Source organism: Sander vitreus, chromosome 20, assembly GCF_031162955.1.
Source record: "Sander vitreus isolate 19-12246 chromosome 20, sanVit1, whole genome shotgun sequence".
Lineage (NCBI taxonomy): Eukaryota > Metazoa > Chordata > Actinopteri > Perciformes > Percidae > Sander > Sander vitreus.
The window spans coordinates 20,486,701-20,500,148 of NC_135874.1; the positions used below are offsets into that span (position 1 = coordinate 20,486,701).

At 41.3% G+C, this 13,448-nt stretch overlaps 1 protein-coding gene across 2 annotated transcripts in view; it reads left to right on the plus strand.

The window, feature by feature from the left end:
• The window catches only part of LOC144535351 (apoptosis-stimulating of p53 protein 1-like), a 48,607-nt gene that overhangs the window by 20,746 nt on the left and 14,413 nt on the right, over nucleotides 1–13,448 (plus strand). The window contains exons 5-11 of one of the 2 annotated variants that reach the window (XM_078277774.1): nucleotides 7,338–7,433; nucleotides 9,672–9,728; nucleotides 10,056–10,176; nucleotides 10,783–10,862; nucleotides 10,982–11,149; nucleotides 11,240–11,380; nucleotides 11,524–11,719. In XM_078277774.1, the coding sequence (XP_078133900.1) occupies nucleotides 7,338–7,433; nucleotides 9,672–9,728; nucleotides 10,056–10,176; nucleotides 10,783–10,862; nucleotides 10,982–11,149; nucleotides 11,240–11,380; nucleotides 11,524–11,719 (859 nt within the window). The remainder of the gene's footprint in view (nucleotides 1–7,337; nucleotides 7,434–9,671; nucleotides 9,729–10,055; nucleotides 10,177–10,782; nucleotides 10,863–10,981; nucleotides 11,150–11,239; nucleotides 11,381–11,523; nucleotides 11,720–13,448) is intronic. The other variant, XM_078277775.1, reaches the window with a different exon arrangement.

The window sequence follows — 13,448 nt, forward strand, 5'->3', positions numbered from 1 at the left end:
GAAAGGGGGATGGGTTTCATTACTGGAGGGACGTGTGATCAGAACAACGTGTCTGTGTTTGTGTTGCTAGTTTAAATGTGCATAACTCTGAGAACATACACTGTTGGGAAATGTAATACCCACACACTGAGAAGGTCAAATATCCCCATGTGCTTCAGATTATAACCGTGATGGCAACATATGTGAACTGCCGCAAAGACCAGTGAATTACAATGTCACTGTTGTGAAGGACTGCTTGTCACTTCTTACAGGTCGGTTGCGCAATTATAGCAAATTGGCTTGAAAATCTATTGACACCAATACAGTGTCAGACTATTGCATTCAATAATCAAAGCACTAAATAGGACCTCTTAAACCAAAGTTCACATGTTGTCCTGCGTATGACTTTGTGTTCATCCTGAGTAAAGCTTCACACTTGGTTTTGACATGCTAAATGCATGGCATCAGTCCCACTGAGAGACAGTGAGAGAAAACAGTGTAAAGAGACTTGTCTGTGTCCCATGGTCTGCTCATGCCACACTGATTATTTGCAACTGGAAAGCCTGTAAGCAGCTCTACCAGTGTTGCCAGCACAATCAGAGCTGCAAACCTGCCCCAGTTGTCATAAAAGTGCAGAAGCCCAGTTTTATTGCTTCGGATTAGAGAGGAGTTTCTTTGTCCTTATGAAATAATGTTACTTTTTTCAAAGTCTGAAGTGTGATATAATGATATATTGTTAAAAAAAAAAAAAAAAAACTAACATATTCACATTTGTCATAACTATTCATACATCTAGTCAAAATATTTATGGCCATTATGTGGTTCTAGGCAGGAATTTGGCTCCTCAGAACCTCCATGGTGTTCTGTGGCTGAACATGGGTGCAAGAAAAAAAAGTGTTTTAAAAGTAGGCTTTGTAGTTCAAACTATTTCAAAACCACAGTAATTATATTGAAAAAGTAAGTTATCAAAGTAAATCTCTCGGAAGTCTAGGATAATGTTACATTAAACAAAAAAGTATTTATGTAAGACACATAAATACTGTAATCACAATAGGTCCCAACTCAGTGCCATTTCTGTCTCTTCTTCTTACTCCTGTACTACTTCTTCTTCTACTTCTTCCTGTTCTTCAAGTTGCAGCAGATTAGACACAACGATGTCATCTTTGTCAATCTCTATACTAATTGGATCAGAGTAAGGGCTGAATTATTGGAATTTAGCCTGTAACATTTATTCAAGCTGACCAAGTAGTCTGAATTAACACTAGCCTCCCAGAGTCATTGGAGTCCAATATGGGATCCGATCTGGCAACACTGAGCTCTACCAATATCACGTAGTGTTTCACATGTCTGTATTCCTCCAAGTCTAACCTGTATTCAGTTGAGCCAATAAGAGAAAATGTTTAAATAAATATTATTATTATGTTTATTATTGCAATTATTATTATTATTATAAAGATAAATATGGTTCAGAAGTTGAGCCTTTAGATGAATGATATGCTTACATCCTGTTGTAAAGTGAGTTAGGCTTCCTGAAAACACATCCCAGGGCTCCAGACTGCGACCTAATGGTCGAAATGGTGAAAATCATGATGTTGCAGTCCATAATCCATTTATGAGTGGTGATCCGCAGCCGAAGTTCATCCATTTTGTTTGCTAAAGACCGTACATTGGCGAGGAAAATGCTGCGTAGAAATACCTGATAAGGAGTTAGCCATAGCCTACCGTTAGCCATCCTCTCTTCCCCCCCATTTTCTTTACCGTCTCAAATCAGCGGAGACAGGTTGGTAGCCCTCGTCAGTATTTTAGTACTCAATTTCGTCACAAAATCGACCACATTTTTACTTAGTGTTGTCTTGGTTGCAGACAAAAAGGACTGGATTTTTTTTTCAACACCACAACTGCAGGATATCACTTAATTGCCTGTGCTTTCACCGATGTATTTGCGTTTTTTACATCAATGCTACTGTTAGCTCCGACATTTGCCACCATCCGCGGTAACGCTTCCTCACCAGGGTGAGAGAGGTAGAGATGTGACAGCAGAGAGCGGAGACCACTTCTAGGAAAACAAAAATACATTCACGCTGCTTGGTTTGCCCGGCCATGAGCAAACTGCACGTTCATTTTTTAATGTTGAATAGACAGTTGCTGATCAAATATATAACTATTTACCTCGTCAAAACAAATAGTGCTTGTGTGTTTTGAGTGTTGTGAGCTCCTCTCTCTGGCTCGCTCATCACTTAATTACATTTAAATTTCAATTAAATTCAAATGTGACTGCGAACTAAAATAAACCAGCACCTTGTAGTTTCTGTGTTTATTACCAAAACATTTATCAGTAAAACAGTTCAAATGGGGGAAATGTGAAAATATTGTGCTGCAGGTCGATTTAAGGTGTGCCCCCTACAATTTTCAGTTAGGGCCTACAGTGCTCCTAGTAAAAACAGTCTGGAGCCCTGCATGCATACATTCTAACTGTGAATATGCAATGTGCAAAGTCATACCTCATCAAAATAACTTTTGATGAGTGACTTTCCCTTTAAAGACAATTAAAAAAAACCTATTCATTTCAGCCTTAAAAAAACGATTGAATAATAATGCAAATGTCATCCAATTTCAGTACTATCACTACTACTATCATATGTTATATTTAATTCTTAAAACATAATAAATCCCTTTTAATAGGCCTAAATGTTATGTTTGTGACCAACACACACAAAGCCCCCTAACACCCACAGATGCCTGCCCTGCACCCAGAACAGCAGCACTGGCAAAAATTCCAGTCTACTTTCATACTGTGTGTGTGTGTGTGTGTGTGTGTGTGTGTGTGTGTGTGTGTGTGTGTGTGTGCGCGTGCGTGTGTGTGTGTGTGTGTGCGTGCGTGCGTGCGTGTGTGTGTGTGTGCGTGTGTGTGCGTTTATCTGAGTGAAAGACAGATGTATGTCTGTTTCACAGAGTGAAAAAGAAAATGTGTGACGCTGCACTGATGAGTCACATGTCACTGTGTCTGTGAGTGTGTTGCAGAGAGCGAGAGAGAGAAAAAGTGGAGGACAATATGACGCAGAAGGAGTCAGCTGTTATTCTAGCGTGTGTCTGTGTGTGTGCACATACTGTACATGTCGGGTGCACGTGTGTGTCGCTGGACGCATCCGGCGGCACCCTGCCACGGCTGTTAATCTGCCAGCATCATCTTCATCATCATCATCATCATCATCTTCCTCATAACACACATCTGGAGCAGGAGGCAGAGGTTGATTGAGAGCAGCTTGTGCCTCATCAGGCTGTGGTGCAGTGATTTCCCTTCTGAGAGAAAGTGGGAGAAAGAAAGAGGGAGGTGTGAGGGGGGAGAGACAGAGAGAGAGAGAGAGAGAGAGAGCGAGAGAAAGAGAAAAGGGGATGTCGCTGCTGCTGCAGTAAAAAGCCAGCTGCAGATGGATGGCATAAAGAGAAAGAGAGATGAAGGGATGCAGATAGAAAGATATGGGGATTAACAAGGATGGAGAAGGTGTGGAAGAAGGAGTGGTGTTACAGAAACAGAGACATGCTGAGAGGTGTAAGACGAGAAGGAGGTGTAGAAAGATGGAAGGATAGAGAAAAACAGGGAGGTATAAAAACAAAGATGCGGTGATGACCTCTCTTTTTGTACCGGTTTATAGGTTTTCATGTTTGTTTACTGTAGTAATTGAATGCAGTGTCACATTAGTGGGCTTTACACGTCATATGAGAACACACCAATGATGGAGAGAGTTTGTATGAGAGAGAGAGAGAAAGACGGAGGGGGGTGGAGGGAGCGTTGGCTGAGCGAGAGGGAGAGAGAGGGAGAGAGGGGGAGAGATCGTAAATCACAGCACATCACCGGGCGGACGAGAGGGAAAGTTGTGATAAGGATCACTCTCGTTCCCCCGTCCCCCTCTAAGCTTCTCTCTGTCAAGTCTCTCTGGCAACCTTTTTCCATCTGAAACCATAAAGGTCCGCTGATTCTCTGACAGGCTGTGAGGATGGAGTGGAATGAGGTGGATTTGGTGCAGGAATTTACTGTTGAAGGACAATGCAGCAAAATTAAAGTCCGCTCCTGCAGGATCACATGGGACAGCCTGCAGGTAAATACAGGACGGCGGGAAGCCGATAGAAACTGCATGTTAATGTCAGCCGGGGCGCTCGCAGCAACGCAGTCTGCAGGGTGTTGTACCGTGTGTTGACAGCGTGAGCAGCAGAATGCATGACACCTTTGTTAAGTGTCAGGCAAAATGTTAACTTTTCTGCAGCTGTGGGATGCATGTCACCATCAGAAAGATTAGGAGGATATAGCAGTGCCTAGATGATATAAACATTCATCGACAGAAAATCCCCGGACACTAATGTCACACTACTGACCACAGTGTTTTGACTGACAAGTGATCTTTAGTCCAACCGATGACAATCTCGCAGACTAAGGCTTTAAAATCTTGGGTGTAGTTTTAAAAAAAAAAAGAGAATTAAGGATTTCTGTTTACTCACCTTTTTATTACATCTTATGCAAGTATATGGAAGCAAACAAGGCCATAAGGATTTTAATCTTGCATGCATCTGAATTCCTAAATGTGAAATTTAGTCATTACTTAGTACTTCATAGCTTTGAAATGCTTCATTTTGAAAACCATCTTTCAAATTTAGGTGGTTTAACATTCCCTGTCTAATATTTTTAGTAGAAGTTCTGCAACTTCAAAAACCTCATTTCAAACGTGTTTTTTTTTTGCTTTGCAAATTCAAATAGGAACATTTGTCCAATATTATTAACTACATTCAAGTTTATTTTTGGATCTAAAAATTCAGGTCAAGTAAAAAATCAGGTCACCAAATTACAAGATGTAAATAAGATTTTAACATCAGTGCTACCGAGGAACGGTTGGAAATCTATCCTACCATCACTAAAGTGCAGATTAGTGATGTGCGCGATTAGTCGACTACTTGATTAAACGTCGCTACTCTCGCTATTTGACACCAGAAATACTAGATGGCTAGACTATTATTTTTAGGTGAACATGGGTTCAGCAGTCAGTCTGGTTCTCTCCTGTTCCACTGGATTGGCCAGCAGCACACTGAAACTCGTTTACTAGCTAGCTAGCATGTATGCTACAGATTAAAGCTAATGACCTACTGTACCATAAATCCACGAAGCGGGAACGCTAAGACACTAATGGTATAAGCAATGCCAAACCATGACTCAGCATAGACCACAGTCCCTGCTGGCATTTCATCAAATATTACACTACATACGGGGTGATACCAGAGTGCATTGGCAGTAGATCAGTTAGTATCTGCAGACTCATAATACACATGAAATTGAGAATCTGCAGAATCCCACAAGTCAGCAGTTAGCTAATGACATGTGGCACCACTGACTGGAAAAAACAGTGAAATGTGCACAATGCCATTGTCTAAAACACAATGTAGTCTGCATTACGTTGGAATACTTTGTGTCAGCATTATGTTTTTAAGAATGAAACAAGTCAGCAGTGATGCTGCCTATAGCACATTGTGGCTATCAGTGTCATAAATCACTGATACTGATATTTAGCATAGCGCTAATGCTGCCAGAGTTAGAGATTTCACTCCCTGAGTTGTTAAATGGCCAGTGGGTTTAATTTGTCTCACTGATTTCATATCTAAGAATCGCCGTAACCCTCAGGGCACAGTTCAGGGTAATGGAGTTCTTCATCAGCTCCTCCCTGAGTCATGACATTAAAGCGTCCACTAAGATATGTGAAGACTTTTTTTTGAACATTTACCAAAATTGACTGAAGCCTCCAATCCCTTTGAGACCATTTCTCTCCCATGTCTGGCAGAAATTATGTTTCGAATAAAGTCCACATAATGTTGACATAACGTTGAAGTCTAGACCCCTTAAATCTCAATAATAGGCCTCTATAAATATCTGCAGCTACCATTTTCAATTGATGTTTTAGAGCAATGCTCAGTTCAGGCAGTTAAAGTAACTAATCAAGTTTATCAACAGTTTGCTCAAGTTCTGTTTTAAGGGTCAGTTTAACCCATTTCTTTTACACTGATCAAGTCATGTAAAGAAGATACACTAACTGTGAAACAAAAACATCTGTATGATGTAATGCAATGGACTACAACAGGCCTGCTATTCATTCTACCTCGAAATATGTTTATTGAGACTTCTGCTTTAGTTGTTTATGTGTTTTGATACTGTACTTTGTGGTGATATTGTGTTGGACTACAGTATTTTGAATTCTGTTCCTATTGTTATCTCATCCTCATTTACGTATAAAGAGGCACAAACATATGTCATATGACATTTTTATCCTGCAATACATCATGCAATAAGCTATACTGATATACTGACATCATACTGCATCATTCGCACATTTTTGCTGATGGTCAAAGATCTGCTTTGTAAGGCAAGACTTGATATTCCAATATTGTATTCTATTCTACTCTACAGTACATTATAGCTTTATTTGATACAACATCTGTTGTTATAACTATGTAGTCGCAGGTCTAGAAAGTAGCCCAAACATGTTTTCCATTGGACAAATACCATTTAGCAGCTTTTAAATATTTATTGACTAGGAGAGTAATTCATTTTTCACTGTATACTGAGAATGAATGCAACAGAGTCAGACCAGGTGCAGTGTGTGTGTGTGTGTGTGTGTGTGTGTGTGTGTGTGTGTGTGTGTGTGTGTGTGTGTGTGTGTGTGAACATACACAATAGCAGGATGTGACTGGGCAGAAACCTTCTGCTGTGGTCTGCTAAAGGCATTTCTTCCCCCCCCCACACACACACACACACACACACACACACAGTACCATCACAGAAATGTTTGTTCTTAAGGAAACACAGCTATAACAAAGTGTTCTGGTGTGAGCCCGGTTTGATAAAACACTCCTCTGCTAGTAAAATACAGGACAAATGATCAGTGTCATTACATTTTTTTTCGTGCTGATGTTGATGTCTGTGTCACAACCATTTAATGACCAGAGTAGATAGGATTCCGGCGATTTACCCCCGAACCAAAACTATAATTCTGTCACTCTGCCAAGGCCACCAGCTGCTAGCCTAATAACATTTCTGTAGCACACTGATGGTGACCTGTGACCTAAAGTGTGAGGTGATATGTGTGTGCAGCTGTACGCTGTAGAATAGCATTTATCTTCTGTCACTGTTTGGGTATCAATCTTGTCAGTAACAGTCCTAAACTCAATAATGTGTAATGGATGGAAGCAGTGATACACAGGGGCAAACACAAGCTTTTCTATGGACATACTGTATTAAGATATGTGACTTGATATGTGATGTGTGTGTGTGTGTGTGTGTGTGTGTGTGTGTGTGTGTGTGTGTGTGTGTGTGTGAGAAGGTTCCCCGTGTGGAGCTGACCCTCTCTGAGCTCCAGGAAATGGCCACTAGACAACAGCAACAAATAGAGGCTCAGCAACAGATGTTGGTCGCCAAGGTAAATTGTGCATGCACACACGTACGCACGCGCACACAACACTAACTTGTGCGCGCACACACACACACACACACACACACAGAGCAAATGAAAGGATTGCCTGTCAGTTGGTGTAAGGTTATCTACATTAGAGTCTGTCTGAAAAAGGTTGGCTTTGAGGCCCCAGGAGCTACGGCCTTGGAGGAATTTGTGTGTGTGTGTGTGTGTGTGTGTGTGTGGGATCAAGACCCATACGTCTTCCTTGGAAACAGGACATGTGATCCAGGTCAGGGTTTAAGGACTGCCAGGAAAGAACAACTCATTTTTTTGAACCAATAGAAAACCATTTTGTGTGTGACAACATTGGTGTGTGTGTGTGTGTGTGTGTGTGTGTGTGTGTGTGTGTGTGTGTGTGTGTGTGTGTGAGACACAGATTGTGGCCATTCCCACACTAGGAAGTGACCTTTGAGTTTACAGGAAATGAGGTCATCAGGGAGCTACTGGGAAGTTGAAGCAGAATTGTACTCAAAGGAAAGACACAGAAGGGCAATTAAAAAAATAAAAAAAAAATCTTTTAATTTGTTAGTCTCTTCATTAATTTGATGAAGTTATTTTCAGCCATTAACTTTGATTTGGCCAATTTGAGTTTTTCAAAGCCAACTGTGGTACTGAGGTTTTTTACGGTTTTTATTGGCAACATTATGCTGATATTCAGCATTTTTAAAAGCAGCAATTTCCCTTCTAAATGACAGCTATTAAGTGTTTCCTTCCAGTGTGTAAGTGTTTAAGTATTTCCTTGTCTTACTGAATGGAAAGGTCTTCCAGCTGCCACGAAGAGGCTGTTTTTATCCTTGTAACCTTTATATAATTGATGGACGACTTCTTGGAAGAAAAAGTCCAAAACCCAGCTACTGTACTGGCACCTAGTGCATGCACTTTTACTTCTGCACTGTCTAATGAAACAAACTACTGTTATGTAATCGGTTACTTGAGTATGTGGGAACCGTTGTGAATGTATGTGTGCATGTGTTTCCAGTGAATGATAAGAGGCTTCTTGTCAACATTCCATTTCCATCTTCCTCTTCCTCTGTGTGTGCGTGCGTGCGTGCGTGCGTGTGTGTTGAGAGAGACACACAGGTCAGCTGTACTACGTGCCAGCACAATACAGAGAGAGGTGCAAACTGCCTCAGTCAGCATCACACAGGCCTCCCTCTTCTCCTTTCTGTCTGTCTGTGTTCCGCCTCTGTAGGCTATGTGCTTTATAATGTGTGTATATGCATCCAAAATACACACAAATCAATATATTATTAAATATTATGTCTTTTAAATGTTGCATGACGTGGGGAAAGGGTGGCAGAGTAATGCATCATGCTGCTAGTACAAAGTCATGCCATTTTTAGTGTCATATATGTAAGTCAAGGTGCCAATATTAACAAAATAGCTTGTGCCATCTTTGAGCTTTTCTGTCATTACTGTATCTCTGAGAAGGACCCCTGGATGTCACTGCTTCAGCATGGTGTTCAATGTCTCATGGAGAAATAAGTGATTCATTTACCCCGCTAAAAATATGTGCTGTGACAAGAGGTCTGTTGTCCTGATCTATGGCGCAACAAATTTAGTGAAAGTACCGTAAATTAACGGAAGTGAGGGAACTATTAATGAATCAGTCTGTACGTGGGCTTTAATTGCAAACTTTTATAACTGCAAACTAAGTTTCAAATACAGGGACTTTCATTAGTCTTCCAGCATATCTTTCTTGCAAACCAGTAAATGGTATTTGTATCACATATCGCTTAATTGATGAGGATATAATGCCATTATCAGTGTGATAACAGCAACAGCAATATTTCTATTCTCTTTCTTTTCTGACGGCATCTCTATTAGTCAATACAAAGAAATTCTAAATGACAAACTGACATTTCAAAAAAGTAAGTATATATATATTTAAAACTAAGAACAAATGTGAAATAATAAAAATGCTTCAAACTTAAAATGAAAATGTTTGTGTAACTGTCGGACTCCATCGCTCTAGTTGATTGAGAAAATAATAATTTGCCTTGAAGGATGAGAGAAGAAGTAGAAACATGGCCTCGCCCATTTGGAGTTAAGAAAAAAAAAATAATCACAAAATGTGCTTCATGAAACAAATGTTATAGCAAGTAGTTTGGTAAACTGGGTTCATGTTTGTGCCATCACAACTGAAATTGAACAAAAATCTCAAAATTGTATATGTCCTTACCTTTTTTTCTTTTCTTCCAGGAGCAGAGACTGAGGTATCTTCACCAAGGAGGCAGATCTAACCAGGGACAGACCCAGGTGGGGTCCATATGTCTGTCTGTTATCAGTCTTTAAAAAAACTATATTATATATACATATTTTTATGTTAAAACCCTTTATGTGACATATAAACTGTAGGGTGGGTGCCACCTTTTTTCCACCAAGGTTTATTAGTCAAAGCCCCACTATAACCTAAAGTGAATGTTTATAAGTTGGGTACAGCAAGGTATAACTTTACAATGTAGCCTGTTTATTCAGCTCAAGTTATGGAAACACAATTATTTATTTGTGCAACTTTTCAAGAGCTGATTAAAATGAGATGAACATGCAAATGGATATTCTTTTCTTTTCTTCTCTCGTATTTAGTCTGAAGCTGAGAAGCTGCAGCGGCTGAAGGAGCGAGTGGAGACTCAGGAAGCCAAGCTGAAGAAGATCCGAGCCATGAGAGGACAAGTCGACTACAGCAAACTGATCAACGGAAACCTCTGTAAGCCGAAACTCAATGCATAGATTATCACTATGGATTACAGATGCTGCAGTTTATGACTGAATATTAATCGTATAACAGTGAATAGTATGTGCAAAACTGTGGCTACAAATACACTCAGTTTGAAGGTGACCATTTGAACCTAAATGCCATGGTCACCATGTCCTTTCCAAAAGTAATAGGAGTCAGAAGCTAATACATATTGTTGTAGATGCATGCAAACATAGAGACAAATTAGAAATAGCCTTAATTAGTAAGCAAAGAGAATGGCATTTTACTTTAAGGGCCCTATTTTAACAATCTAAGCGCACGGTGTGAAGCGCCTGGCGCAGGTGCATTTAAGGCGTGTCCAAATCCACTTTTGCTAGTTTGATGGCGGAAAAAAGGGTCCGTGCGCCTTGCGCATGGTTCAAAAGGGTTGTACTTTGTGTCTTCAGTAATTCATAGGTGTGTTTTGGGCGTTAACATGTAATAAACCAATCAGTGTCATCTCCCATTCCCTTTAAAAGCCGCCTCAAGATAGCAATACACCAAGAAGGATAAGGACGCAAGATAGGGTCCTGAATATTTCAGTCTAATTTGTGTTGTCCTGGTGTCTGTGTCCAGCTGCAGAGATTGACCATGTCAGCAGCCTGTTCCAGGAGAAGCAGGCAGAACTGCAGTCTGCGGTGGTCAGAGTCGACCAGGTAACGCGGACAGTTGTTTCTGACTGAGGTGTTTTGTTTTTATTATACCAGTCAACACCATGCACAACTGAGTTTGAGTCGGGTGAGTTGTTAACTTCTCTCTGAATGGTTTTTACCAGTTGACCCAGCAGCTGGAGGATTTGAGGAGAGGACGCCTTCAGCTACACCCTGTTGCACCAGCTCAGGTGGCACACACCGGGTCCCAGGGGGCACCCACTGGCCAGAAAGGATCACCCCTGTCTGGTCCTGCAGCCCTGGAACTGAGGAAACTCTACCAGGAGCTGCAGGTAAATTACACCATTCAGATGATCTCCTTCTTTCAGCATTTCAAAGAAGGGAAGAAAAGTGTATAAGACTTCTAATGCTGTGCGTTTCAGGCTCGTAACCGTCATAACCTGGAGCAGAGCAGCAAGTTGGCTCAGAACAAGGAGCTGCTGAACAAGAGGAACGCCCAGGTGACCGTGATGGATCAACGCATCGGAGACCTGAGAGAACGACTGCATAAGAAGAGAGCAGAGGTACACAACTTTACTAAAGTCTTTCCTTTACAAGCCATCAGCTAATGAAAGCGCACCTTATTTGCTTTTTCACATTTTTCTTGACAGTTGGTGTAACGTTAACGTAGTTCTAATTCTGTTTGTCTATCTTTACACCCTTTCAGTTGAGTCGTATGAATGGAGCAGCCCTGTCCTCGCCGCAGACCTCTTCCCACCCAGGAGGTGGAGTTTCAGGGCGAGTAGCGGCAGTCTGCCCTTACGTCCAGGTTCCAGCAGAGGGGAGACAGGAGGGGGGGTACCCCCTACCAGCTGACCCGCCGCCCAAACCCACCCCGCTCAGCCACATCCGCTCCCTCTCAGGTTGGTAAAATTACCATTTTCTTTCCTTTTTTTTTTAAATATTTTAAGGCACTGCACAAGACTCTGATCAGTCTGTTTCACATTAGAGTTTCTTATATGTCTTATCTTATAGCTCTGCCTAGGCTCTAACTTGCTGTCTATTTCTTTTTCCTGTCTGTTGGCTCCTTCTTTTCCTCTTCCCTTATCTGTTGTTGTTGTTGTTGTTACCTTAAATGTGATGTGTTACTGTTACTGGTGATTTTGTGATCATCATTTTGTCACTTGTTGATGTTGTGGTGATGCTTTCCGTTGTGACTGTTCCTGTCCCTGTTTTGTGACACCATCACGATGTCATCGTGATGATGTTCATGTTCGTGTTGATGTTGTTTCGGTGCTTGTTTCTGTCCTGGTTGGTTTCGTTACTGTCTTTCGTGGTGGCCATGCAGAGGAGGACAGGAGTGGCATCAGGAAGCCTCCTAGCCAATGGAAAGTGTCAGATTTAGACATCGTCCTGTCAGAGCCCACTGAGACATGGGAGGGACCACAGTCCCCTCAGGGGGGCGACAGTAACAACAGTGAGTCCCTAGAAGGCGCTAGAGAAACTTACTCACCACAAGCTCCATTGGTGATAGATTAGCAGCACCTGCTTCCTCACTCCTTTATCTGCACCTTAAGGTGTGGTAGTGGGTCTGTTTATACTATTTCCTGCCTGATTCTAACACAATTATGTTTTATTGAGCCTTAATCCCAAGGCAGATATGTTCTTAGTTTGAGCCCTGGGCTGAACAATCGAAGGGTGCATTCAAACCAAGAATGCTGTGGAGTGGTTTTGTCTAACTATACAGAACAGATGGTTAGGAGAACATAATTGAATCAGCTACAGAAAATGACCTCAAAATGTAAGGGTCATGTGTATAAGGACGCAGACAAGACATCTGATAGCCAGCAGCTGCTAAGGGTTAGGAAGCGGAGCATAACAAAATAAACTGAGGGCAAACCACAGTCTGGACTGAGACTCATATTCTATTATTCCTTCAGGTAAATTGTAGCTGTTATCAGTCGTTATGCTAAGCTAAGCTGACATAACATGGCTGAAGCTTCGTATTTACCGTTCAGGCATGAGATTGGTATCAATCTTTTCTCTCAACTACTCTCGGCAAGAAAGCAAATAATGCTGCAACTCCACTGCATGGCATGGATCTGCTCAACTCGACTCGCTCTTTTTTGGTTTTCCATTAGCAAAAGTTGTGGATAGAACCTGGTACTTTTTTGGTACCACCTTGAAGCTGATACTAGAAGGCACAGTTAAAACACTGCAGAACTGATTGCGAGATTTTTTTTTAAACGACATCCTGCAAAAACTACGTTTGCGTACACTAAGCTGTACAATTAACTAGGTGTTTGGTTTCCAATGAAAGTATTCAGCGAGTGTCGCGTTAAAGATAAGGTCACAGCAGTTACACATGGCGTCGCTATGGCGATCAGCTGAGAAGCTGATCTAGCAATTAGCTGAGAATCAGCTGAGGGGGTACTATCTGCAGTGGAAAATGGAATAAAGAAAAGGACCTGGTACCAAAAGTGAGTCGAGCCGAACCATGCAGTGGAAATGAGTCATAAGTGTATTTCTCAAATTGTGGATCTATTCCTTTAACATGGCACATAGTTAATAATCACACTAGCTTAATTTATTAATCTCAACATCGATTCCACATAGCTAGAATTGCCTTGCCTCATTAACCACTGACCATGT